This window comes from Colias eurytheme, chromosome 17 (assembly GCF_061535395.1).
Source record: "Colias eurytheme isolate Ceu_HAF_F1 chromosome 17, ilColEury1 Martin Lab GWU primary, whole genome shotgun sequence".
In the NCBI taxonomy this organism is placed as follows: Eukaryota; Metazoa; Arthropoda; class Insecta; order Lepidoptera; family Pieridae; genus Colias; species Colias eurytheme.
This window is the reverse complement of record NC_142996.1, coordinates 5914399-5940443: the sequence shown is the minus strand read 5'-3', so window position 1 is coordinate 5940443 and position 26045 is coordinate 5914399. Positions and strand designations below refer to the sequence as shown.

The following is a 26045-nucleotide window of genomic DNA, read 5'->3' as shown; positions in this document are numbered from 1 at the left end:
TGCTGATGTTGCGCTTGCTTTTGAAGATTTCTTTAGTAGTGTCCCTGTTAGTATTACTAAAAAATTAAATTCATCATCAGTGCTTGCGGAGTCCTATTTGAGGGACCATGTTGCGGAGTGTAATGTATTATTTGAATTGCGACATGTGACTGCGGATGAAATTGTTAAAACTTTTAAAACATTAAACTTAAAAAAAACATGTGATCTCTGGGGAATGTCTGTGAATTTAGTAAATAATATTATAGAAAACATTGCCAACCATTTAGCGTTTATATTTAATCAATGTTGTGACTGTGGTATATTCCCTGATTTATTAAAGTTTAGTAAAGTTATTCCTTTATTCAAAAGCGGTGACCAAGAAGACTGTAATAACTATAGGCCTATTTCTATTTTACCAACTTTGAGCAAAGTCTTCGAGAAATTGATTTTAAACCAATTATGTAGTCATTTTGTTTCAAATGGTTTACTGCACGCCAAACAGTTTGGTTTTACAAGGGGGCGCTCTACCACTGATGCTGGAATAGCTCTTTTGTCACATATATATAAAGCATGGGAAAATTCAAAGAATGCTTTGGGGATATTCTGCGACCTTTCTAAGGCTTTCGACTGTGTAGAACATTCCACTCTATTACGGAAACTAAATTTTTATGGTATCAAAGGTTTATCTCAGGACCTCATAGCTTCATATCTTCAGAACAGGGTACAGACCGTTGTTGTTAATGGAGAGAAATCTTGCGGTGCGCCGATTAACATTGGTGTTCCGCAGGGATCTATCTTAGGACCGTTTTTGTTCTTAGTGTATATTAATGACCTACCTTATTATTTGCAGGATATGTGTGAAATAGTACTGTTTGCAGATGATACCTCATTAATATTTAATGTGGATAGATATGACACAAATGTTGACGAAGTAAACTCTGCTCTTTTACGCATATCTAATTGGTTTAATGCTAATAATTTATTATTGAATGCAAAAAAAACAAATTGTGTAGAGTTTATCCTTCCAAATGTAAAAAAGGTCAAAAGGGATATCATTTTAAACGGGGAGGTATTATACCCTGTCGAGTCTACTGTTTTTCTTGGTTTGACACTAGATGAGAAGCTACAATGGGGGACCCATGTTGCCACCACCGCTGCTAAGCTCAGCTCAGCTGCATATGCAGTTCGAAGAATAAGGCATCTCACCGATGATTTTCCGGTACGTCTTCTATGTCATCTTAATCATTAGTATCGGTTTTCTGAGCTACTGAATCGATAATTTCGTCATCAGATACTTAATGCAAACACGTGTTTACGTGAGTCATAAATTTATTAGGTATCGTATACTTCTAAAATGTTTTCTAAGAAACAATAGTGTACTTGCACTGTCGGCAAGTTGTTAAAGTCGGTAGGTAACTTATTTTTGTTCGAACAATAGAGGTAATAAATTCCAAATGATCAAGTTATAAAGGTTGTAACCTAAACGTTGTTATGTTCGAGATACAGAGGTCAAATTTAATTTTTCGAGTTATAGAGTGAAAATATGTACCAAAATGGCTTGGAGGGACTCAGTGATAATTTCGACTAACAGAGGGTCAATATTTCAAGTAACGGAGGTTTTCGGGTTTGAAGGGAAGGGGAACAAGACATTTTTTCGAGATTTGGAGGTTTTTGACTTATCGAGGTTCGACTTAACGAGGTGCTACTGTATAAATTCTATACGACAGGTCTAAAAAAAATCTTTAATAAGATTTCATTTGTGAGAATTGTCTCTCTTTTTATGTAAAAAAGCTCACTCGTATATTCACGTTCATTTATAGAAAGTAAAAGCTGAAAATAATAGCTAGTGCTATAATTGATTGATAATGGACCATACAATTAACAAAGCCTTAACAAACTATATATTATCTTCATTAAAGTTTTAAATTGATGTGCTTATACAATTTGATCTTATTAATAAGGTTATTATCAAGCTTTTATTCTATTATACAACTCCAATGGATTTTGCTCATTCAGTTTAGTTTCATATTTACATTTACATACTGCTAAATGCAATTTTGGATATGGCAGTTTGTGCGGCCTATTCTATCCTTCCTCTTAACTATCATATCTATCTAAATCCAATCTAATAGTAGACGCCATTCCGACTAATTGTACTGGTTAGTTATTGGTAGTTTGTAATGCTTACCCTAAGATTCAGGCTCCTTTCCTTCCTATACAATACTAGTTGTGCCCCGGCGGTATTACCCGCAATGCTCCGCTCCCATTAGTCTTAGCGTGATGATATTAGCCTATAGCCTTCCTCAATAAATGGGCTGTCTAACACGTAAAAATTTTTTCAAATCAGACCAGTAGTTCCTGAGATTAGCGCGTTCAAACAAACAAACAAACAAACTCTATATTTGTAGAGAAATTTGTCTGAAAATTGCAGTAACGCAAAAGTGAAAGAGAAAACGGTAACTGCGGTTTGAGTGCAGTTTATAAGCGAGAAAATAGATTATTATAAGTTATAACTATTATGCGTATTGCCGATGGCTAGGGAAAGTTTTTAATAAGGTTTTTACTGCGTTTTGTAAGCTGTTAAGTAATTTACTATGTTATTACTAGTAAATGTCTGATTAGTTATATGTATGAAATTATTTGTCAAGTGGGAAAATAAATTTTGTATCAGGGATTGAATTTCTAGGAAGCTCTATTTTTAGTATCGTTACTAATTTTGTTTACTCCAACTTATTTAGAAAACGTAATCCATAGTGATAACATTTTTACTGTCAGTATAACATGGAATATACCTGTATAATTTATGTAGTACAAAATACAAATATAAAAATAGAGTCACTAGTTTTATTTCTTTACGTATGTATGAAAAGGGTGGACTTTTATACATGTTTTGATTATTATAAACGACGTAGGTATTGTTATTGTTATAGGTTAATACTTAATATAGGAGTCTGGAGTATGTTCGCAAAGGATTATTTCTTAAATTCAACTTACCTTTATCTGAGTTCCGTTCGATATGATATTATATTGCTTTAATTAATGTACCTAATAGTCTTGAAATTAGTACCTATTTGTAGTTATTGTCTTTTACTTTAAAATACTTACGTCATAACCCATAAGCTTATTACTAGTTCATAGAAGCTTGGCTTCACTTCCACAACTAATCTATATACCTAAAAACGAAACCCGTTTCGCGTTGTCACGGCATCACGTGTGAACGGCTGAACCGATTTCGATAATTCTTCTTTTATTATATTACTTGAAGTACGAGGATGGTTCTAATGGAAAGAAAACATAAACATGTACCACGGGCTAAGCCGGGGTGGACCGCTAGTACTTAAAGAATGCTCAATACTTTCACAAACTGAGTATATTAGACATTAGTCACTTATATATTAATTTATTTTTAATATTTATTCATAAATACTATCCATGAATAACGCGTTTGTTTACGTTGTAGTTGCATTGTATTTTAATTTCATCTATGAATAATATAGGTTTATCTATCACCCCATTAACATTAATGACGTATGATGAAGAATACCCATTATTCTCTAAATAATTAAGCTGTTTACATAACAACAAAGTATACGATTATGTTTCCATAGAATCTGCAACTCACATTATACATATATGCAAAACTGTATGTCCGTTTATCCTTATAATAGTCACAGTAAAAAGAATTTCGAATTCTATGTATTGTGACATAGTTCTGAGTTTCATTTGTATTTATTTATTTATTTATTTATTAAGGCTCATTAGCAGCTGTACATCGATGAAATTACATAAAAAATACACAAAAAATAAAAAACATGATGGACAACCAATAAAAAATGAGCACTGCATGCACTATAAAAAATACGTTACAACACATTCAATACATTCCAAAATTATTAGTTAATAAATTATAAACAAGTACATACTTAAAAATTAATTCAATTCAAATTATCCACAATCTTAATTCATAAAAAATAATAATCAACTTAGATAATAATTATAATTTAAAATAAGTAAAAAGCGAAACGTTACTTTAAAATACATCATAAAACAGTCAAGTAAATTCATTTAAAACACAGAATTAATTCATTTTTTTAAACTTAGATAAACTTAAAATTATGCGGTAGTATTAATTAAACACTGACATGGTTGATCGTAAGTAAGGTTTTTTTAAATTTCCCAAATTTGTCAAAATGTATATCCAGTGTGTGATTTATTATTATTCGATTGTAATTTCTACATATTCGCGGTAAGGGAGAGAAGGAACCCAACTTGGTCCTCATGACGGGCACCGATAACAGAGGGATCGGTTTCCGTGGGAATTTACTAGGCGTTCGGAAATTTGTAATGACAGATATAGAATACTGCGTTTTGAGGAAGTATGTGTGTGTGTTTATTTCCTGTGAGATGATGGAACTAATTAATCAGTCGAGTAGAAATATCGCGAAATAATAAACAAGGAACAATAAGTCGTAGAATTTGTAGAAAAATACACATTTTCACAATTAGTATTGTCACTTCCTTCTTCGTGTATTGTTTTCCGTTCATCTTAATTTCTACTATTGATATATTCTACAGTAGTTAAGAAAAATTAATACAAACGATGTAAATTACTGCTGTAAGTATGGATGGATGAATGGATGAATGGATGTTTGTTATTCTTTCACGTAAAAACTACTGAAGCGATTACAATGAAATTTTACCAAATTTCAGGTCTTCTGCTATCTACATACCTGTATATAGCTGAAGACCAGGAATACGACATAGGACTTTTTATCCCGGTAATCCCACAGGAACGGGTACTCTGCAGGTTTTCTATGAAATCGCGGGCGAAGCCGCGGGCCGAAATGTAGTTGATGATTGAAATTCTTACCTACTAATTATTGACACATTGACATTCTTTCAATCACATTAAAGTTGTCACACCATAAGTCGATATGTCTATCGATAAATGAAGAGGCTGGTTGCGGCTTTAGGGCTTCGTCGCCGGTGAAATAATGAAATAATAAGTCGTAATGGTAGTTCAAGGTTTATAATTATGCTCGGCAATTTACATACAGAAGTCTTTATAAGTACAAACAATTATTACAATAGTTAATGCGTGTGTCGACCGTTCGCACGAGCCGCGGAGCTGAGAGTGCGGACTGCGGAATCAGGCGCGCGGGGCCGGGGGGGGCGATCGGCCGATGAGCACTCGCGAGCCTGCGTGTGTGTGCAACAAACAATTTTGCACACAAGGCGTCAACATGTTGCCGGCCCAGGAACGGAGTTCTGATCTTCGATGGGTAGGGGACACAGTCGGTTAAAGGCCCGTCGTTGTATCCCTGAAGAGGTGAGGACGTCAGCTACGCGGGTCACGCCGTCGGAGCCGGGGTGGAGGCGAGTCACTCGTCCCAGAAGCCACTGGTTGGGATGCAGTCGCTCATCTTTTACTACGACCATTTCTCCAAGTTTGAGCTGTCCTCCATCTTTGCGCCATTTCTGTCGTTTTTGAAGTTCTGTAATGTATTCTTTATGAAATCTATTCCAGAAATGGGTTTTCAGTTGCTGTGTTCTCATATATCGTGAAAGAGTGTGCACAGCAGTAGTTTCCTTGACCTGGGGAGTAGGCAGAAATGTTATTGTTCGTCCAATTAAAAAATGCGATGGTGTGAGAGCTGTAAGATCCGATGGATCTGAAGAAATAGGGGTGAGGGGTCTTGAGTTCAAGATCGCCTCAATCTGTACAAGAACCGTATTCATTTCTTCATAAGTTAAATTCGTACAACCTACTACTCGCTTCAAGTGGTGTTTAAATGACTTAACCGAACCCTCAGCTAATCCGTTAAAATGTGGACTATAAGCTGGTGAAAATCTAAAGTTAATTGACATGTTCGATGTTTGTGATTTAATAGTATCAGAATTTTGTTTAAGGAATTTAGATAATTCATTACATGCGCCTACGAAATTTGTTCCATTATCAGAAAAAATGTTTGTTGGTTTGCCCCTGCGAGCAATAAATCTATTTAATGCAGCTAAATATGACTCACTACTCAGATCGGTCGCAAGTTCTATGTGCACGGCCTTGACGGCTAAACACACAAATATGCAAAGATAGGATTTCATGGTTCTACTTCCTCTTCCCTTACGGTTCAGTATCATGACCGGCCCGGCGTAGTCAACAGCAGTGTTGGTGAACGGAAACTCAGCATGCAAGCGCTGTTCGGGAAGATTGCCCATGATTGGTTGTATAATCCTTCCCGAGAAACGACAACATTTTTTATTAATACATAAATCTTTATAACATTGACTGGTCGTCAATCACTTAACAACAAAATATAATATCTAGAACAAATAGACTTTTATATATATATATCAAAATAGTATCTAAAAAGGTTTATATAACTTGGCACAACAACAATCTGCAGATATATTATTTTAAATAAAATATGCATACTTTACTCATCTACAAACATTGTCTATCCTATTTTATCTTGACAATTACAGTCTATTTTATCATATACCTTTATATTGAACTTAATTAAACTGAAGTAATAATGAAACTTTTAGCCTTTTCTTCAAACTCGCAACATAGTAGTAGTGTGTAATATTTTCCTACATAGATTTTGTTGTTGAATTTTTATACATAGGTAGTTTTTTTTTTTTTTTGAAGTGTATAGAACTTGGCTAGAATACTAGAGACTATAATATTTTATTTTGTTTATTTGACTTCTTTGTACTTTACTTATCACAACCTAAATTAGCGGCAAACTAAATATTAAGTTCTCAATAGAAATAAGAGCCAGTTGAGAAATCCTTATATGTAATTGGTTAAAATTGACACTTTGTCACCAAAATTAAAAAAATGTTCATTATATTTTTATTCGTTTTATCTCAAAAATTACATAAGTTAATTGATTTTAAACTCCAAACAATAATAATCATTCTAAGTTAAAATATGGTGACCCTTATTTTCCTTTGCTTGGTAGCTATGTTATAAAATTAAAAATAAATAATATTATTATGTAGATAGATAAGAAAAAATCATACTTATCTAATTTTATAGTATTGTATCTTATAATTTTTAAATTCTTTAAGCTGCTTAATAGTTTAATATTATAATAGTGTCCATTCTATTTTCATCTGATTATTTTTTTATGAGTTGGTACAGTTTCATGCTCAAAAAATTGTGAAACAAGATCTTGAAGTTGATTATCATGAGACAAAGTAATATGATTGCAGTGGACTGTATTTAAATTATTAGGTATCTGAACTAGACCTGATATTAACCAACCAAGCGTGGTCTGGCTTAATGTGGGCATATTTTTGCCTAAATATATATTTTTTGAGCATAAAACACTCCAAAATATGTCCGCTCCAAGCAGCATGTCTACTTGAGACGGCACATTGAATGTAGGATCAGCTAAAGTAATGTTTTTTGGTATATTTAATAATTTATAGTTAATATACGCAGTGGGTAAGTTTTGAGTAATTCGCGGCACTACAAAACAATTAATATTCTGCGTGTATGAGTTGATAAGCGACGATATGACAACTTCACATCGTTTAGTTAATTGTGATGATTGAGAATTCAACCCTTCAACCAATGACGAAGTCGAAGCGGTCGGTAAGTTAAGTTTAGTTAATAAATTCTCGGTAATAAAGCTTGATGTGCTACCATTGTCTAATAAGGCTCGCACTGTGTGTTTGTGGCCATGCTTATCCTGCACTTGGATTAAAGCAGTGGACAGTAAGACACAATTATTATGAATTGCTGATAAGACGATATTGTCTTCTGTATTATAATTTTTAGGTGTTTCTGTTTCAGGTTGCATCTGTGTGGGATGCGCCAGCGGCGGCGCTGCGCATAGAACAACATTTTGATCGGGAGCTGAGGACGTCGCATCCGAAGGTAAGTGTCTATGTAATAAGCTGTTCAGTCTATTGTTACAAAAACGGCAAGATTCGAATTTACATGCGTTGGCATTGTGCCCTTGACGCAAACAATTTAAACATAATTTTAAGCCTTTAGCTTTTTGCATTCTGTGTTCTAATGAAAGTGACTTGAATTTCTGACAACGGTATATTGGATGATTGTGCTTGCACAACGAACAAACATATTGTGGTTTATTATTAGTAGTAGGAGGAGATAAAGAATTGACAACTAATGATTTCTGACGATAATGTGTGACGTCGCTGTGCCGGCGTTTAGCGCTGGCTTCCTCCATTGTTTCTAGTAAATCAGACCGGTTTCTAAGAAATGTAAGGAGATTCTCAAGCGTAGGTAAGTCTTTAAATGTGTTGCGGTACGTTTCCCATTCGCGACTTGTAACTGAATCTAATTTATTCGACAAAATATAGATGATAAGTGCATCCCAGTGTTCAGTAGGTAAATTCAGCGTCTTTAGTGCTCTAAGATTTCTATTTACATTATCGATAATATTACGCATACCCTTGGATGACTCTTTAGTTAATATTTCGATATTAAAAATTGACTGAATGTGATTATTGACAAGAAGTCGCTTATTGTTGTAGCGATCACAGAGTAGATCCCAAGCAATACTATAATTATCAGCTGAAAAATCTAGCGCTCGAATAATCAAAGCTGCACTATCTTTTAGAGATGCGCGTAGGTAATGAAATTTTGTAATTTCGTTAATTGATTCATCTGAGTGTATGAGTGAACTAAATGTGTCATGAAATTCAAGCCAGTCCTGATACCGACCCGAAAAGATAGGTAAGTGGATAGTAGGAAGTTTAAGGTTTGGCCTACCTCCGTGCACAGAATTAGAACCTGAGACCGATAAGTCGACGTCGCCTGGAGCGCTCTCGCCGCTCCGCGCCAGCGCCTCCTTGGCAACCGCGAAAGTACTAAAATACTTGCTCTCGAACTCCTCGCGTTCCTCGTCTGAAGAATCACATAATTGTTCTATATTAGTTTGAATGTTATCAAATTCGGTATAAAGTTCTTCGAATCTTGACAAACGAACACTAAGTTCACTTGCTTGAAGTCTAGTTAATGATTTACACTCATCGAGAGGATCTAAAAATTTTTTAAAATTTGTTAATTTCTGTTTACATGTACCACGTTGCTTTTTCAAAACCGAAATATCCATTTTGTATTCAATAATTTTAGTTGACCTACTTACGATACAAAATGTATTAATTTACCTGAACTATTAATAAATTACACAACTCTGATACTATTCAATCACAAAAAAACACAGAACAGCAAAAATAATTATGAAATGAATAAACGAAAATACTTATATTTATGAATATGAAGTGAGGGTGATTCGGTATAATTATACCGATCGGTTACCGCCGCGTTACCACCTGAATGCAAGTCACGTTGCGCTGCGCGTGATTCGCAATGGATCAACTGTAAAACGAAAGCAATGAATTATAATACGTTTCTAATGAAATATGTTTTTTAACAGTTTATGTACAGACGACACAACCTGAGAACTAGAAAATGATTTTATGAGATTGTATAGCAATAAAATGCTGCAATTAATTTTATAAATTAATGAGAAAGAAAAGAAATAATCTTTAGGTAATGTTTTTAATTTAATGTTATTCAAATGAGATTAACCGCAGTTAAATCTCGATGTAATTGGTAGATAATGATTTAATGAGGTTTCCGCATATATCAATGCACGAAACAAATAATAGATAATAATTGGTAAGGCTTTTAGATCCGCACTAAAGGCGAAAGTAAAAAGCAAAATGAGATATAATTCAAATGAGATTAACCGCAGTTAAATCTCGATGTAATTGGTAGATAATGATTTAATGAGGTTTCCGCATATATCAATGCACGAAACAAATAATAGATAATAATTGGTAAGGCTTTTAGATCCGCACTAAAGGCGAAAGTAAAAAGCAAAATGAGATATATTTAATGAGTTTCAATTGAAATGAATCGGAAAGATTCAATATTAAATTCCTAATGGAAAAAATTGGAACGAACTCACAATAACGCCACTTCCCCGGTTCTCACAAATATCCAATTGAAGTAGGTGCGAGTTCGATGCTTCCAAATCTGGTGACTCTCAGCTCCGCAGACCGCAGGTATGTCTTCACCGGCGCAAAATGGCTGCCACGTCCACGTGCGCGATTCCTTCCTCTGTAGTTGCTGATTTTGATCCGGTTCGTAAGGCCCAAAATGAAGAGGCTGGTTGCGGCTTTAGGGCTTCGTCGCCGGTGAAATAATGAAATAATAAGTCGTAATGGTAGTTCAAGGTTTATAATTATGCTCGGCAATTTACATACAGAAGTCTTTATAAGTACAAACAATTATTACAATAGTTAATGCGTGTGTCGACCGTTCGCACGAGCCGCGGAGCTGAGAGTGCGGACTGCGGAATCAGGCGCGCGGGGCCGGGGGGGGCGATCGGCCGATGAGCACTCGCGAGCCTGCGTGTGTGTGCAACAAACAATTTTGCACACAAGGCGTCAACAATAAACATGCACAACACTATTAATTTAACATATTCATTTGTGTTTCCTTTTGAAATTCTAGTGTTTGCTTCTGACGTAATATGAGATTGCTTTAAATGGGATTGCGAGCGTCCCTTGCTACCCCGCGGTTAACCGAATGTTTAAAACACAAGTAAAATCATGTTACTGTTTAATGCCAAATGATGCCGGAATATTTGGTTGCTCTTTTAATTTATTGCATTGTATTGTATGAGAAGTTCTGGCTAATTTGATATTGTATCTTTATTCATAGGTATAAAGTACTAAGACAAAATTTCAAATATGTCTACTTTATATTGTTATTGCCTGACTGTCAAGAATTAGACGAAACAGAGTACCTAGATATTATTATTATCTACATATACTTTCATATTCGTAAAAATTTCATAAAATTGCAATGACGTTCTAATTAGAAGCTCATTGGGAATATGCTCATCAAATACACACAGAATTTGACTTAACCACATTATTTGTGGGTATTTGGCATTCTGTTGGATTTAACTTTTGTGATTCTTAATATGATTTTTTGTCCATATTGTATTTAAATTACTTTTACGTGTTGTATATTGTTTCGATCGAATTAATAAGTCATCGCTGAAGCTCTACCTATTAGAAATAAATGATGAACATACTTACTTACGAAAAAAGATAGAAACAAAACTTTCTCATTTACCCTTAGATCTCTTAAAATACATATAATTTACAATAACCTCCTGACTAATTACCACAATGAAGTAATTTAATACTAATTTTCATTACGATCCTTTCCTCTAGGAAGTGCAGCCTTACTACCGTTCCCACATCCTTCCCGGCAAAGATGTTAATTCTTTTTACAAGATAGATTTCCTAAAGGTTTTGGGTTCCTTGGGCTTCGGAAGCAGCTGTATTCCTGGCACCTGTTGAATCTTTGTTCCACCAGGTAGTTATGGTCTGGTGAACGCCGGATATTCCCACGCGAATGCCACTCCTACATGCAAATGGCGACCATCTTTCATTTTGGCGCTTGCAATTATTGCATATTAATTTTTTTCTTGGAATGCAAGCTTTTTGTTATTGAAATGTCTCTATAACTCTAAGTACAGTTTTTAGCTAAGTTAGGCTCGAAATTGGAGGCATTAGAAAACAATAAATAATTAATTAATGATGTAGGTAAATAGATTTTATTGCAGTGATGTATTATTATAACAAACTGTAATTGTTAAAACTTAAAACATTTAAACAAAGAGTTAATAGGTACCTACCTAATTTCTGTTTTATTTTTCTTTAAAGTTCAATTGCGGTATATATAGAGTTACCTAATAATAGTTTTGTTTATTTAAGAATATAATATTTGCAATTAAGATTTAATATTTTGGAACTAAATTGTATTCGAATAAATGAAATTGCAAACTTTTTGACATCGCCGACTGCATCCATCACCTGTTTAAAATTTATATCGGTATTGTGGTAATCTATTTTTCCTTGTCGTACGTAAGGAAACGCAGTAACCAAGACAGAGACGGGGCGTCATTACTGAACCGTTGGTGACTTGCTGCATGTAGCAACTAGCAACTTGCGTCTGGCACGCTCTTTGCCGCTTTCGGCTTTTCCATTCCGTTTTCGAACGTCAGAGAGTGTGGACGTATCGCTCGTTATCTTGATTCTCACGTTTCGCTCGTGTTTTGACAGTTTCGGAAGTCCGTACGTGATCCTATATTATTATTGTTTTGATTGTTATCAACTATTCAGCGACCGATAAGTGGAACGGAAATATTATATAGAAGAACTATTGTGTAATCAAAACAAACAAAGTTTGTTGGATGCATATACACGTGAAATTATAACCCACTTCTAGGGAAAACGGCAGTGCAAAGTGAAAGTTTTAACGTCGCCGTGAATAGCATTTTTGGACAAAGCTATCTGGGACACATTTTTGGGACTGTTTTTCCTGAGGCGTGTAAATAATTGCAAAAGTTCTCGGCCGCTCAGGGCACGAGCAGCTGGGTGACCCGAAAAGTGATAATAAAAATAAACGATTAACCGCGAGATTTACGTAGTTCTTTGAAGCTGGATCTTATGATGATTAATGACGCGTGCGACTCGAGGATGCGATTCGGCAGGCGTTGAAAATTGTTGATTCGAAAAAACATTCTGGCTTTATGAGGGAGAGACGGTCGTTACCGATAAGCAGCGAAGTGGCGCTGAAAAGTGAAAAAGATGGTGGTGGTAGGGGATTGGTAGTGAATACAGTTTTGTGTGGTGTGGTTGATGAACTTTCCAACGGGAGGACCGGGCGTAGGGGATCGTGGGTGCGACAGGCAGTCATGGGGGTGCTTAGGTGGAAAGATTTGACAGGAGTCAGGTCCAGTACTCCCACTGAACAGAAAGAGGTGAGTCGATAGTCATTTGTTTCTATTTTTTATTGACTACACTGTTATGCCAATGCGAATGCAACTGCATAAATAATGTCAACTAGAGACGTGATTAAATGTTTCGAAACTTGAAAATAAATGTATTTCATGTACCTACATGAATTACAAATTGCACTGACTTTATTAAAATGTCAATACTGACTTCTGCAACAGCTGTTTGATATGCGCCAGAGAAATTAGATTTTGTAGTTATTTATTGTTAAACTAAATGGAAAACTATTCGAAACTTTATTCACGTAGGTACAACAAATAACAATAACATATAATTTATATGGCCTATTCAAACTTGATATTATGTTAATAAGATATCGTTGAACTGTCGCAAGTCGTCTGTAGATATTGTCATATCACATGAATCATATTTTACTATCAGTTATGTAAACATGAGTAACAGAGAAACGGTTAAGTGGTATTTTTGGCAAAGTCCGGTTCACCTGAGTCTCCTCTCTAGTGACGTTCACCTGCGGTTTTAGAACTCGTTTCGCTAATGAAATGTAGGTAAACATCATTTTTGTGTCAAGGCTATTAAAATTAGATATTCTCTGCCGGATAAGTTTACATCTTGAGAGTATGCTCCTGTGAGATTAGCCAGATACAAATACAAACATACCTACATAGATTCACCTGTATGTTTTTAATATCTATGCTTGTATGTTTGTATGTAGCCGATTCTTTTAGACTTGGATGATTTTAACTTTTTAAAATATAATGTAAGTAGGTTTACCTAACTATTAAACATTTATTCTTATTTAACTTTATTTATGAAACTGAACATTTCAGACTCGAGTCATCATTTGTTAATAATTTATTAATTTAATAACAACATTAAACCGAAATAACCTCCAAATTATCAAATTGTAATAATTCCACTGAAATAGTGGATGTTATTGTTTATTATTAATAATTACTGTCAATTTAATTCATATATTTTCTCTTTGCGGTGCGGCATGCTATAAATACAAACATTTCTTGTCACATTCATTCATATTACATTTACTGATTACGTGCCTGAGAATATATAGGCAGTCTAGATATAAGATTATTTACTACATAGTGTAATATGTACTCACATCACGTATATTTATACCTAGAACACGTAGCAGCGGTCGTAATAAAAAGTAAATTGAAGAAAGGGTTACTCAATAAATCTTTTCGCCCAGTTATTATTTCTCTCGGCAAGGCTGTAATTTTTCAAGTAAAGGCAAATGAACCACCTGTGTACCAAGTGACCGTTATGAGTAAAGGTTATTCTCAAACAGGGAACATAATTCGAAATTAGGTTATGCAAATTTACTTATGGCTTTGTCCCTTGCAATTTCGTGGGGGAATTATAAAATTTAATGCTCTCTAAAACCACGTCTATTATAAATTCAAGTCTATCTTTTCTCGTTTACACGTGGATTGGACCGAATTTGGTGAAATTTATATGACTAACTAGGTAACGTACTAGGTAACGTAAAGAAAATGAATTGTAGATAATAAAAAAACCGCACAAGCAATTAATTACCTTTAATAGAAAAATAATTTCGTACCTACCTACGTTAAAAAATTTATTCTGAATAGGTAATAATTTAACAAATATAAAAGTAGGTACCAAAATTCCTTATTTTATCCAGCTCAATTAAGTTTTCATATTGATGCAGTATTTAATAAAATTATTATAAAGAAACAAAATCGTTAAAATTATGAAATTAGTTTATTAGAAACTTAACATACAGTACCTAATTAGTAAAAAAAAAAGTTTTGAATAAGTAGGTACTAATTTTTAAATATATATTCTGGGTACCTACGTAGAGATAGCAATTACGAAAGCCTTCGTGACTATGATATCAACGCAATCATGACATTCTTTTTTATCTTGATTGGTTTCTAAAGATAATTTGTAACATTATATGAATATAACGCTTGCATTTATTATTGAGTAATGACTGGTGTACTATTATTTTATAAGACAAATACGATTCCGATAATACATCTATATTTTTAAAAAGTTTGAGAATCGTTTTCGTGAATTTACTTAACTCTTCGAAACAACTACAACTGTTTAAAATGTATCATCATTTTAACCATGATAGTAAAATTTGAGTGATTGGTTATTTTAAATGTTTACAATTTCTACGTGAATATTGCTATGATACAAAAATATACCGATAAAAAGTTTTTATTGATGTATGTACTTCAAGAAATAAGTTTGCGAAAATTATTATTATTAGTGGCAAAATAAATCGTAATATTGCTACAGCTTAGCGCAAATCGTGACGAATATTTTAACTCCAATTACATTTGAGTGTCTGTTTGTAGGGTTGCCACAATCATAATTCACATTGTTACCTTTAAATTATAAGTACATACCTATTATTATTTATCGGTAAAGTTTAAAAAGTTGTGTTTCTTTGGTGGTTGTTACATAAATTACTCATTCTTTATAATAAATCTCAAAATTTGTTATCCTAAACAACGAACTTACAGAAGTTTAATGAAAAAAGTTTACTACTCCTCCCATCGATATTAATAACCTTATAAGATAGTTGAGTCTAAAATGTTAAAATACGAATGAATTGAAATTGGCGAACGGATAATTATCGAATCAAAATACAAAGAGAAATAGAAAATGAAAATTATTTGAATTTTTTGACTGACTCCGCATGTAGAGAAAAATAATGAGTCTATTTGTAGAATTTATTATTTATTTCAGTCAATTGGCAACCCTGTTTTTATTACCGCGATGCTATTACATTTGATGTGGCCATACTCAAGCTTTTGGGGTGAAATTTTATTAATATAAAGGGTGATTCTAAGGAATGTATTCCTATTTCGTATTTTTGCATAACAACTTTCATATATTATTATAGATAGCAAAGAGAGAAATTCTATAAGGGTTCGAAAAAATCGGGAAAATTATAGCTCTTTTGTGACAGCTTGCGATTTTTTTAAACAGATGCTTTCTTTAAACTCAGAATCGATGGTAGTTTTAGTAACGATTTTTATTATTTCAAGAAGTTTAATTACGATGAATTTATTGAGGGTTTTCAATGTATTAAACATGGATAAATTTAATTAATAATATCAATTAAATGTATCGAAAACCTGAATTATATTTAATTTAATGAGCCCGTGGTCACGCTGAATACCTGAGAATTTTCTGAGCGCCTTTTCACATGATTTATTCACCTTTGATGACCTAATTCTATAGAAGCTTAGTAAAATGGACTCAGTTTATTTTATACAAGACGTAAAATAATATAAAAAAACCTCTCCTTCAATTAGTTTAAATCCAAAAATATGAGCAGTATAAATAGAAGCTCCATTACCTATAATTGCTCCATAGAATTTAGTTCTAATTATTTTACATTTATATGAGAATTTATCTATGAATTGAAAGTTATGCTAACCTTGAAAATCTTGAATGTGAGTAGCTGGTCCGTAATACTAGGTAATATCTATATCTATCTTATTATAATACTAATAGTTTTGTTCATTGCCTAATACTTTTAAATATATATAACAGTGTATATTTGACTAATTATTATTATTGATGTAGCACTGTATGTCTTATCACACCTACCTCCTTTTTTTTTTTTTTTTTTTTTTTATAGTGGGGAAATCTTCGAAAGATACCCATGGCCCCCGGGGATGGAGTCAAGGGTTATGTCGGATTCTTACCGACTAAAACCCCACTGTGTTCCGTCGAGCCGCGCAGTTAGCCGGGGCCGCGGGTACTCTTAGAAATCGTCCACGACCCTGGCAGCGGACGCCCGGTTACGGGCCCACCTCCGTTACCACCTACGGCTGCGCGCGTGCGCGCCTCCTCCTTCCTCTGCGAGGCGGCATGAGCGGAACACGTCTCATGTCACCTCACTGCCCCGGACGATGGAGCATGTCCCCGGTCCATCGTCCAGAGCCCTTCGCTAGGGAGGCAGGTCGCGATCGCTAGCGACCGCGACTCGGCGTCGGCGCCTAAAGGGTCGCCGGCGCCGCATCGGGTCCGCGAGAGGGTTCCCCTCACGAACCCGCTCCGCCTCCTCTTTTCGCACCATCACCTCCTCACAGAAGGCGACCACCGCACGCCAGGACCTGGAGCCTTCAACCATGGCGCGAACCAAGGACGGGAGCGAGAGATCCGGCCCCACAGCAGCGACCAGTCGCTGTCTAGCCACGGACCACGCAGGACACACACTCAGCGTGTGGTCCGCTGTATCCTCCTCGCTTGGGCACCAATGGCAGGCCATGGTTGGCTCCCGGATCGCGACTCGACACAGGTATCGTCCGAAACACCCGTGTCCAGACAGTACCTGTGTCAAGCGGAACGTGAGAGCCCCATGTCGTCTGCTGCACCATTCTAAAAGGACCGGCCGGATGGCCTCCACCGTCCTTACACCTGCAGTTGGGTTCTCGAGACGCCGCACCCATTCCTCCATCAGACGCTCGCGAGCCGAAGCCCTCCAGCGCGAGACTTCTTCGGGGTTTGGTTCCAGCCCCGAAGACCTGGACCCAGCAATTCGTCGGTACACGTCCGCGAGTACAGCAGCGTCAAGTTCCCAAGGGGGGGTTCCGGCTAGTACGCAGGCTGCTTCAAAAGAGACAGTCCGATATGCCCGCGATATTCTTAGCGCCATGACCCGTTGCGGACGACGCAGAAGGGGTCTAGTCCGGGCGCTAAGAGAATCAGCCCAGATGGGCGCTCCGTACAGGGCCATTGAGCGGATGGCACCGGTGTAAAGCCGGCGACAGCTATCTCCAGGCCCCCGAAGATTGGGGAGCAAGCTTCCCAGTGCCCCGGCCGCTCCGGTGAGCCGGGGGGCGAGGCGACGGAAGTGCTCCGCAAAAGACCAACGACCGTCTAAGAAAATTCCCAGATAGCGCATTGTCTGACTGATCTCTATGGACACGCCCCCCACCTGTACACAGGAACCAGCCCCTGGTGCCCTACGGGGGCCATGGAAGCACAGCGCCTCCGTCTTTTCCAAGGCCACTTTCAGACCTAGCCGGCGGATACGATTCACAACTAGATCAACGCCAGCTGTCGCCAATTGGGCTGCCTCACTTAGACAGTTTCCACGAGCAGTCACCAACGTGTCGTCGGCGTAACATAACACACCGACCCCTGGGAGATGCTCACCACGCAGAACCCAGTCATAGCCGATGTTCCACAGGAGCGGTCCTAGCACCGAACCCTGTGGAACACCGCACGACATAGGCCTCTGCCTCCACCCATCCCGAGAGAGGTACGATACGGACCTATCTGACAAGTATGATTGTATCATCCGTAGTAAATATGTGGGCACGCGATGGTAGCGGAGTGCCTCCAGAATGCACGTCCAGGGCAAGGTATTAAAAGCATTGGCGATATCCAAAGATACCGCCAAAAGTACTCCGCCTCTGGAGACCACATCCACTGCAACGGTCTTCAAACATAAGATTGCGTCTAGGGTAGATCGCTTCCGCCGAAAGCCATACTGGCAGTTGCTGAGGTTCGGCCCAACTCTTTCAAGATGGTCAACGAGGCGCGCCGCCAGAATACGCTCAAGGAGCTTTCCCACCTCATCTAGTAACACCACCGGCCTATAAGCCGACGGCGAATCCCCTGGGCGGCCTGGCTTTTTGATCAATACCAAGTTACCAGATTTCCATCTTCCAGGAAACTGGGCTTGTTGTACGCACGCTGAAAACAGGCGCTCGACTCTAGAGCCAAGAGCCGGTAGCGCAAGTGCCCAAGCTCGACTAGGTATACCATCAGGACCAGGCGAAACCTTCTTTCTCTTAAGCCTGTCTGCAGCCGATTCCAGCTCTTCTCTCGTGACCGAAGGAACAACGGCGTCATCTGACTCTTCCTGTGGCGCAACATTCCTCGACGCCATCGATGGCGGAGGATGTCTCTCCCGGTCCGGAAACAACGACGCCACTACTCGGTCCAGAAATTGGGGCTCAAGTGACTGGGTCAGGGGCGGGGCACGTGGGCGGATCTTTTGCCTCACCCATTGATACGGCCGGCCCCAGGCGTCCCGATCCAGGCCACTTATCATCTCCTCCCAAGCTTCCGCCTTAGATCGGCTAATGGCCTCCTGTAGAGCAACAACGCAGCTCCTGTAGGCAGCATACAACTGCGCTTCCTCTGCGTCAGTGTGTCTCCTCCTTCGACACCTGGTGTACGCCCGCCTCGCAGCTACGCAGAAAGAGCGCAACTGGGAAATTTCGGCGGACCACCAGTAAACTTGCCGCTTGGGTGGTATCCTTCCAACACGGGGCATGGCCGCGTCGCAAACTTGCGTCATGGCATCAGCGAGCCACGCCGCCTCCACCTCAACAGCCACAGTTCCCTCCGGCACAGGAAGCCAGGACTGCACGATAGCGGCTTCAACCAGCAGCTCCTTATCTAGGCGGCTCAACGCCCAGCGCGGTCGCCGTCCCTCACTTGGAGTCACTCGACCGGGAATCTCCCGTGAGGCGACGCCGAAACGGATATACCTGTGGTCCGATAACGTTTCAACGTCCTCCAGAACTCTCCAGTCTCGCACACGGTGGGCAAGAGACGGGCTCGCAAACGTCAGATCAACGATGGAGCCGCCCCTCTGCCGCACGCATGTGAGTACAGACCCTTGATTAAGGAGGGACAATCCGGAAGAAGCCGCCCAATCCTCGAGCACCACACCACGCGCATCGGTCATGGGAGATCCCCACGCTACGGATTTGGCGTTAAAGTCTCCGGCCAATAGCACTGGTTGGGGATGTGCGAGATCAAGCACCTGTTTCACCTCGTCTAGGAATTGCTCAAACTCAGAGAGGCGGCGGTTGGGTGAAAAATATACTCCCACAACAATGCCAGAACCAAACGAAGCCGCCACACAGCCACTTCGCCTCACTATCCTCTCGAGCTCCACTCCACCCCGCGCCATCAGCATGACTACGCCGTCTAGATCTCCTGCACAGTTGCTCCGTGAGGGCACAGTGTACGGCTCTGAAATCACTGCCATATCAATAGCCCACTCTGCCATGCTCTGGTACAGGAGATCCTGCGCCCTGGCACAGTGGTTGAGGTTCACCTGGATCATTTGAAGTGAAGACATTATTATGTCTCCATAGCCGCTGCCTCAACAGTCGGCGCCTCAGTGGGTGCCGGAGCAGCGAGTGAGGGGGCCTCCGAGCCATCACTCGCCTGCTTTCCTTTCTTAGCCTTAGTTTTACAGGCTTTGCTCCCAAGCCGGTGATCCGCCGGACGGTTTGCCTCCGCACAAAGAACACAACGTGCGGCCGTGGCAGTGCACTGGCCAGCTTTGTGTCCGATATCCCCACAACGATAGCAGATAGTGCTGCGGTCCACTGTAGAAGAGCATAGGGCCTTGACATGCCCCACTTCCAGACATCTGAAGCAGCGCAGGGGCTTCGGATCATTCAAACGCACCATGGCCGAGGTCCATCCAACTTGAATGCGGCCCGCTTTTGAAAGCTTTTTTGCAGCTGCCACCGGGCAGCTGATCCAGGCCGTAACAATGCCCCTAGGTCCAGATCGCAAGCCTGTGCACTTAACTTGCTCTGCGGAGCATTCCCCGACCCGACACACGGCCTCTGCAACCTCGTCCGCTGAAGTTGAGTCGTCGAGCCCAGTAATACGCAGCTCTTCGCTCTTCACTGGCCTGGACACCTTAACCACTTCGCTGTCTAATACCTCCCTCAGTTTGACCGCCAGCACATCGGCCTGCTCCGAGCTAGCGGCGCCGGGAACCTCTAAAATGCGAGCACCAGTGGCGGATCGCTTAAAGCGAACCGCACTTATGCCGATTTCGGCTAGGTCAATTTTGGCTTTGGCCTCCTTCAGCACCGAGGCAAAGCTAATACCGCGGTCCTCAGCACCCGGCTGGATTGCAATCACAACCGCCGACGTAGAGGGAACCCGGAGCTTCCTAACCTTCCGGGTTTGCTGGCCGTTTCGCTTCTTTTTTTTCCTATTGCGCTTCCCTCAAGTTTTTCAAGAAGTGTAAGTTTCAACAAGTTTTTCAAGAAGCTTTTCAAGAAGTTTAATTACGATGAATTTATTGAGGGTTTTCAATGTATTGAACATGGATAAATTTAATTAATAATATCAATTAAATGTATCGAAAACGTGAATTATATTTAATTTAATTATGTTGATTCGTATATAAAGCCCATTGAAGCCCGTGGTCACGCTGAATACCTGAGAATTTTCTGAGCGCCTTTTCACATGATTTATTCACCTTTGATGACCTAATTCTATAGAAGCTTAGTAAAATGGACTCATTTTATTTTATACAAGACGTAAAATAATATAAAAAAACCTCTCCTTCAATTAGTTTAAATCCAAAAATATGAGCAGTATAAATAGAAGCTCCATTACCTATAATTGCTCCATAGAATTTAGTTCTAATTATTTTACATTTATATGAGAATTTATCTATGAATTGAAAGTTATGCTAACCTTGAAAATCTTGAATGTGAGTAGCTAGTCCGTAATACTAGGTAATATCTATATCTATCTTATTATAGTACTAATAGTTTTGTTCATTGCCTAATACTTTTAAATACATATATAACAGTGTAGGTATATTTTACTAATTATTATTATTGATGTAGCACTGTATGTCTTATCACACCTACCTCCTCAACCGACTTCAAACAAAGGAGGAGGTTGTCAATTCGACTGTATTTTGATCCAATGTCGAAACAATGAATGTTCGCGCTAATTTTTATGAAATAATATAAACCAGTAGAATGTTGCATCTAAACATTGTGCCCAACTTGGCACTATGACAATTCCGTTGACTGTTGTCAAGCGGTCGCTGACATTAGACCAATCTGATGATGTAGATATAAAAAAACCCTGACACAGATTTCTGGTAACCGTGGAATGCTGCAGTTTTTATATAACCAACAAATTCGTTAAATTGATTTCGTTTGACGTTTTGAAAAGTGGAAGAGCAAACAGTTTTAATGACTACCTATATTTGTAGATTGTTATGAGCTGTTATTGTTGTTTAACTAATGATGTGTGATTTAAAATCGACGGTGGTTTATTTTTATAACCAGGTCATTATACGTATATGATCTCTATTGTTTCTGCTTGAGGCTTTAAAATAGGATCTGTTAATTGATGATCATTCATTAGCTTGTAAGTAAACAACTGGCATTATTTTACCGAACTGGTTCTTTAGGATCATTCTGAATTTGCAATTTATTTACTTTAATGTCTTCCTGTGTTATTTTTTAGTTAACGTGACTCTATCTTGATAAAAAATAATAACTTCAAATAAATAATCGAATCTAACTACTTCAACCGACAAAGAAATATTTTAAATTATAAGTCGATAGGAAAATGTTTAGCTCTATAGGTATATCTAAAAGTACAAGCTATAAATCTAAAAGTACAAGCTATAAATAGACGGAATTTGAAGAGAGGTAAAGTGTGAATGATATGCTCTCATCCGTATCACAGTTTACCCGCAAAAAGGTTAATGCACTATCGGTAATGATACAAAAACTGGGAGATAACATTGACAGGCCGGTGATGAATCGCCACGACCTGATTATGGTTTTATGGTCTCAGTAAATCAAGTGTTATTGATGTGGATGATATAATACATCGCACCCGATTATCTACATTTATAGTGCAGTGGATTCGCGAATTTGTTCATTGTTGGAAGTAAATATTGGACAATATAGCGATTATAAGTTCACTTGTACAAATGTTTAAGTTTCAGCTCAGACTCCTTTTGGAATTTTAGTATAGATGTTTTTTGTTGAGGTTCTTTTATTTGATTTACTACAACACTAAACATAAATCATTGTTAAGTACTTTAGGCTATATTTAGTTCACTTTATGAAAGTTCGAGCATTCTTTTATTTCGCAATCGGTTCCCAAAATAGTCTGTACCCATAATGAATTCTCATACAAACCTACAAACTCTGCTGTAAAAATAATGTGATATTTTTATCTTATACTACGTAAAATATTACGTGTTTGCCTTTTATTACAGTACACATTGAATACACATAATGGCAGCCTATTGCACCCATTTGCCGCTCCCAAAATTTCGTATTGATATCCAATGTATATGACATTTTAATTAACGTTAGGATCTGGTAAACTACACTTATACCTACACATTTCATTAATAATATATGTATTTATAGAACAAATACGATAAACATTAAATATAGTGTTGTATCAGAAAGCTGTTTAAAATAAACAGTAACTCAAATAACGGAGTCCGATGCGTGAACGCATCTTCTCTTGTAAGGAAATGGTCCGCGACGAATGAATGTAGCACAAACAACGAAGTCTGTCACGAAAATGTATGTATATTGGAAAGTATTGAATTTAACTGTTCCTTATTCGACACACGTGTACACTGTACAGAGGGCTATCTGCCAATTGAAAGGTGATTTGTTTGAACTTTGAAGATGTTCTTGATAAATATATGCTCAGATACGAATGTAGTTATTATGCGTTTTGAACTTTTGATAACACGTACCTAACTAGTAGAAGGCATGGTGTTGAAAATCATTCAATTAATTTATACACAAACACAAAGTTTTTGCATTATTAGGTACCTATGCGCAAATATTCCCTTTTAGTTAAAGTGTAATATTTTATAAATTTGTATATAATTTCATAACATTTGTTCGTTTGATTTGTGTTCCTATCTTAATGAATATTGAATCATAACTACGTTCTATAAATTCTATCTAAACTATATTATAGAAAGTTATGTTACAAAGGGTCTATCAAAGTTGACAAAGCAACAGATTGCTAGTTGATGCTTTTGACAATTCAGTTGTGGCTTCTGACGACTATTGTTCTATCGAATAGAGAATTAGGTTATATTGTGCCCTAGGTCAAGTTGTATCGTAATGTCATTGCTGTTAGCACTTAACAATATCAAAGAGATTTATTGAAGTTATAATTAATTCAAGTTGATGTACCTACCTTAGAACATATAGTGTCATAAATCATAATATAATAAATTTAAACTTACTTATGATATATTATGTAGTTTGACTTTAATCAATGGAATTATAAAATGGTTTCAAATAAGTAGTTAATCGTTATAATTGTAGTTTACCTAAAGATTCCTAAATATGTGTACCTACACAAAAAAATGTCACGTTCCTATTTACTTGCGTTATGGTGTTGTTAAAAATTGCAGGATTTTAGTAGCTTTTAAGTTTAAAGTCCCCTTTGATTTCTGCAAACACATCTCAGTTTAATCTTGACATTTGTACGTGATATTTCATTGTTTTGTTTCACGATAACTAGACTCGTGAAAATCAAAGTTATAAATGAAACTTTATAGTTCACCTACGTGCAAATAAAATATATTTAATAATTTCGTATTCTACATAAAATACCTTTCATTATTGTATCAACAAATTATCATAAAAATCAGGTTCGTTCTTTAATCGACGTGAAGCGAAAGCGGACAATGATTTCGTTTATTTCAAACAAAGAGTGTATTTAAGATAAATATTATCTGAGCGAACAAATGAATGGATTCTTATATAATATAACATATCACGATATTTTATAACATTAAACACTTTTATATGTAAATCTTAATTGCGATTGTAAAACTCGAATCGAATTGCATAAAACTTGTAACTATGGTTACGCAAATGAATGAAAACTTTTAATGGCCAATCAAATTTTCTAGCGATTGTGTTGTTCTAGAATATGCTAATTATTGAGAAACGTTATGTTTTTATGGTTGAAATATGTGGTGCAGACTTTTACGTGTTTGCTGGAAACGACATTAAATTAAAAGTTGTAATGTAAGTTGTTACAATAATATTTTGTCCTGAGTTCTCAGAAATAAGCTCGCCATAGGCCGTTACTTAATAACGGACAATGTATGAAATTAAATACGAACTTGGATAAAATAAACTTTTTTTAGTTATAATAATTGCTACAAATAAACTGCTGAGCTTTCGACAGATTATTCTTTTTTACTGTAGACTTGCTATCTCAATTAAGTTGAGCGTATGCAAACTTAGCATTATACACATCATTGTAAAGACAAAATTAATGTTTATTCCTCGAAAATATCAGCAGTTTCTGGTCAAATGGATTTATAATAACATTCCGACCGCATACCGTATGCACATATAATAATAACTGCTCAGTTTTTACAATAATTAATGTTGTTTATGGAAACGCTTTCCAATGTGAAACCTAATGGCTTTTTCTGAGTTTCACCCGCCTTAGTCATGCAAAACTCATTAGAGATCATGCGAAAAAAAAGCGTGAGAAGAAGCAAGATACACTAAGGCTGATTTTAGTCTCACGCTCACCGTCAGCGCTCATAGCTCAGCGCGTAGTTTTTCAGCGCTGAGGCTCGGCGTGGCTCGTTTTAGTATCGTACTGACCGCCATACTGTACAGACGACGACCAAAATGCGGAGTGTGTTAATTATTGCTGCCGCTCCGCTCGACGCTAGAACGCTCACTGAAAGCAGAGGCGCTCGGGCGATCGTCAGCGCCGACAGCTACGCGGGGCCGACGCGCGACGCGTACGGCCGCGTAGCTATCAGCGCTGACCAATGTGCGCGCTGATAGGTACGCATCATTTAAAAACGCTTCCTAGAAGTCCATATATCTCGGCCATCAGCGCTGACGGTGCGCGTGCCGTCGGCGTAAAACTAAAACCAGCCTAAATGATGTGTTTGTATTTATTGTATTGACTTGGGGATTTATTAACACGCTATTGTTTTGTATTGTAACGGTTGCGTACAAATGAATTCTTTTAAGAAGAACAATAAGTCGGTCGCTTGTTTTTCGGGGTTAAGTCAGTTAATTAAATGTATGTTATTTGATCTTTTATAAGGTAAAATTATTTTACGAAAAACCATTTAAAGAGGAAAAAATACGTAGAAAAGAGAGTTGCTTGAAATTTCATTCTAATAATGAAAGACAAAGAAATCGTCTTTACCTGCTCTGTATAAAAATTTAATTGTATGCAAGTATTGAAATTATATTTAATTAACAGATTATTCTACAGTTTTATGAACAAAGGAATCATTTGCAAGAATAAGACATGTTAACTTAAAGAGAAATAAGGATAATATTATGTGAATTTTCGGTTTTGTTTGCACCTAAAATTACGAAATAAGTCATAGTGTGTTTTCCAATCGTTTTTGATGACTCAAAATCGAAAGGAGGATATAATATGCGATATTTTATACTTAGCTA

The 26045-nt window shown here is 37.4% G+C and overlaps 2 protein-coding genes across 8 annotated transcripts in view; one reads left to right on the top strand and one right to left on the bottom strand.

Moving 5' to 3' along the window:
* Positions 1 to 26045, top strand: part of RapGAP1 (Rap GTPase activating protein 1) — a 277491-nt gene that overhangs the window by 177448 nt on the left and 73998 nt on the right. Inside the window, exon 1 of one of the 4 annotated variants that reach the window (XM_090111815.1) lies at positions 12031 to 12806. The exons of the other annotated variants lie outside the window; for them this stretch is intronic. Within the exon in view, the coding sequence (XP_089967941.1) occupies positions 12576 to 12806 (231 nt within the window). The 5' untranslated portion in view covers positions 12031 to 12575. Of the gene's footprint in view, positions 1 to 12030; positions 12807 to 26045 lie in introns of those variants that run through there. 4 annotated transcript variants of the gene reach the window in all.
* LOC149901264 (uncharacterized) lies at positions 4993 to 10414 on the bottom strand. 4 transcript variants are annotated; one of them, XM_090111820.1, is made up of 3 exons: positions 10262 to 10414; positions 8757 to 10150; positions 4993 to 5574 (listed from the first exon to the last, which is right to left on the bottom strand). In XM_090111820.1, exons 2-3 carry the CDS (start codon positions 9069 to 9071, stop codon positions 5218 to 5220), a joined length of 672 nt encoding a protein of 223 aa, XP_089967946.1. In that variant the 5' UTR covers positions 9072 to 10150; positions 10262 to 10414; the 3' UTR covers positions 4993 to 5217. The 4 variants fall into 4 exon arrangements, with proteins under 4 accessions (XP_089967946.1, XP_089967947.1, XP_089967948.1 ...); XM_090111821.1 differs by having other exon boundaries at positions 8729 to 10414; XM_090111822.1 differs by having other exon boundaries at positions 8750 to 10414.